Source organism: Trichechus manatus, unplaced genomic scaffold, assembly GCF_000243295.1.
Source record: "Trichechus manatus latirostris isolate Lorelei unplaced genomic scaffold, TriManLat1.0 scaffold00194, whole genome shotgun sequence".
NCBI lineage: Eukaryota > Metazoa > Chordata > Mammalia > Sirenia > Trichechidae > Trichechus > Trichechus manatus.
The window spans coordinates 708,254-710,377 of record NW_004444130.1 but is presented as its reverse complement, the minus strand read 5'-3'; the positions used below and the strand labels follow the sequence as shown (position 1 = coordinate 710,377).

At 36.2% G+C, this 2,124-nt stretch overlaps 1 protein-coding gene across 1 annotated transcript in view; it reads right to left on the bottom strand.

Annotated features, from left to right (window-relative positions):
- The window catches only part of PKD1L3 (polycystin 1 like 3, transient receptor potential channel interacting), a 113,293-nt gene that overhangs the window by 52,683 nt on the left and 58,486 nt on the right, over nucleotides 1-2,124 (bottom strand). Inside the window, 2 exon segments of the mRNA XM_023741926.1 lie at nucleotides 506-515; nucleotides 859-1,071. Of these exon segments, the coding sequence (XP_023597694.1) occupies nucleotides 506-515; nucleotides 859-1,071 (223 nt within the window).

Genomic DNA, 2,124 nt, shown 5'->3' with positions numbered 1-2,124 from the left:
CAGAAATACCACAAGTGGATGGCTTTAACAAAGAGAAATTTATTTCTTCACAGTAAAGTAAGCTGAAAGTCCAGATTCAGCACATCAGCTCCAGGGGAAGGCTTTCTCTCTCTGTTGGCCTTCTCGTCAATGTTCCCCCAGACTAGAAGCTTCTCCAGAGGACGCGCTCTGCTCCCGGCACTGCTTTCTTGGTGGTGTGAGGTCCCCTTGTCTCTCTGCTCATTTCTCTCTTTTATATCTCAAGAGATTGCCTCAGAACACAATCCAATCTTGTAGATTGAGTCCTCCCTTACTAACACAACTGCCACTCATCCTCCCTCATTAACATCACAAAGGCAGGATTTACAACACATAGGAAAATCACACAATACCGGGAATCATGAATCAGCCAAATCAATACACACATTTTTGGGGGGACATAATTCAATCCATGACACATAATTAATTAGTTAAAGATAAGTAATATACTCTGACCCTCAGGATTATTATTTCTTAATCTTTATACCTGGAGAATTCTATTTTACGAGAAAGTAAGTAATCTGCTCTCCAGGGTAAGGCAACAATGCTACTTTTGTTTGCTAGATAACCGCTGAAAGATATACAATATTTCTGTGACTAGACTTGTATATTGAGTCAATAATTATTCAGATATTCCCAGTTTGTGTAAATAGTGAAGATTCTAGAAGAAACCAAGTGGATATCAGTTCAAGTCATAACACAGAAACTTAGTTAAATCCACAAGCATGTTTAATACTCCCAACCTCTCTCATGGATCATTTTTAAGAGGCCTCCATTCTTGCCAGTATAAAATAGAAATAAATGGCACACACATTCTCTCATTTGGTCTGGTCAGCCTACATTTCATGGAGCATTCCGTTTATGTAAATGCCTATATGGTCACCAAATCTCATTTTTATTCTGATTAGAATCAATTTCACACTCACTTGGACATTAACTCCTAGATGTTCATTCAAGAGCTCCTCCAAAGCCGAGGCTGATGGAAAGCCTAACCTCACAGGTGCTGGGTCTCCCAGAGTATAATAGCTCAGAGGAAAAGTTGATATGTTTTGGCTAAGGAAAAAGAATTTAAAATGGAAATCAATTTTTGTATATTCTCTAAAGGCCAAAAACCTAAAATGAAGCCTAAACCCACCAGAAGAAGGGAAATAAAAAAGATCAGAGCATAAATAAATAAAATTGAAAACAGAAAAATAATAGAATCAATAAAACCGGAAGTTGCTCTTTGAAAAGATCAATAAAATTGACAACCTTTATCTAGACTGACAAAGTAAAAAAAAGATGCAAATAACCAAAATAAAAAATGAAAGGGGGGCATTACAACTGATCTGATAGAAATAAAGATAATTATGACAGAATATTATGAACAACTGTTACGGCAACAAACTGGATAACCTAGATGAAATGGATAAAGCCTTAGAAGCACATAACATACTCAAACTGACTCAAGAGGAAATAGAAAGTCTGGACAGACCCATAAAAAGTAAAGAGATTGAATCAGTGATCAAATACCTTCCAACAACAACAACAACAAAAATCTGGACCAGATGGTTTCACTGAGGAATTCTACCAAACATTTAGAGAAGAATTGACACCAGTACTGTTTAAACTCTTCCAAAAAAACAGAGAAGGAAGGAATATTCCCTACTTCATTCTATGAAGCAAACATTACCCTGATACCCAAACCAGACAAAGACACCACAAGAAAAGAAAACTACAGGCCAATGTCTCTTATGAATATAGATGTAAAAATCTTCAACAACATACTAGCAAACAGAATCCAACAGCATATTAAAAGAGTCATACACCATGACCAAGTGGGATTTATTCCAGGAATGCAGGAATGGTTCAACATTAGAAAATCAATAAATGTAATACACCATATCAATAGAGCAAGGAAAAGAATCACATGATCATATCTACAGATGCAGAAAAATCATTTGACAAAATACCCTTTCTTGATGAAAACCCTAAAGAAGGTTAGAATAGAAGGGAAATTCCTAAATATGTTTCAGGAATTTTCATATATGAAAAGCCAACAGCCATTACACTTAAGGAAGAAAAACTGAGAGCTTTCCCCTGGAAACTGGGAACAAGATAAGGGTG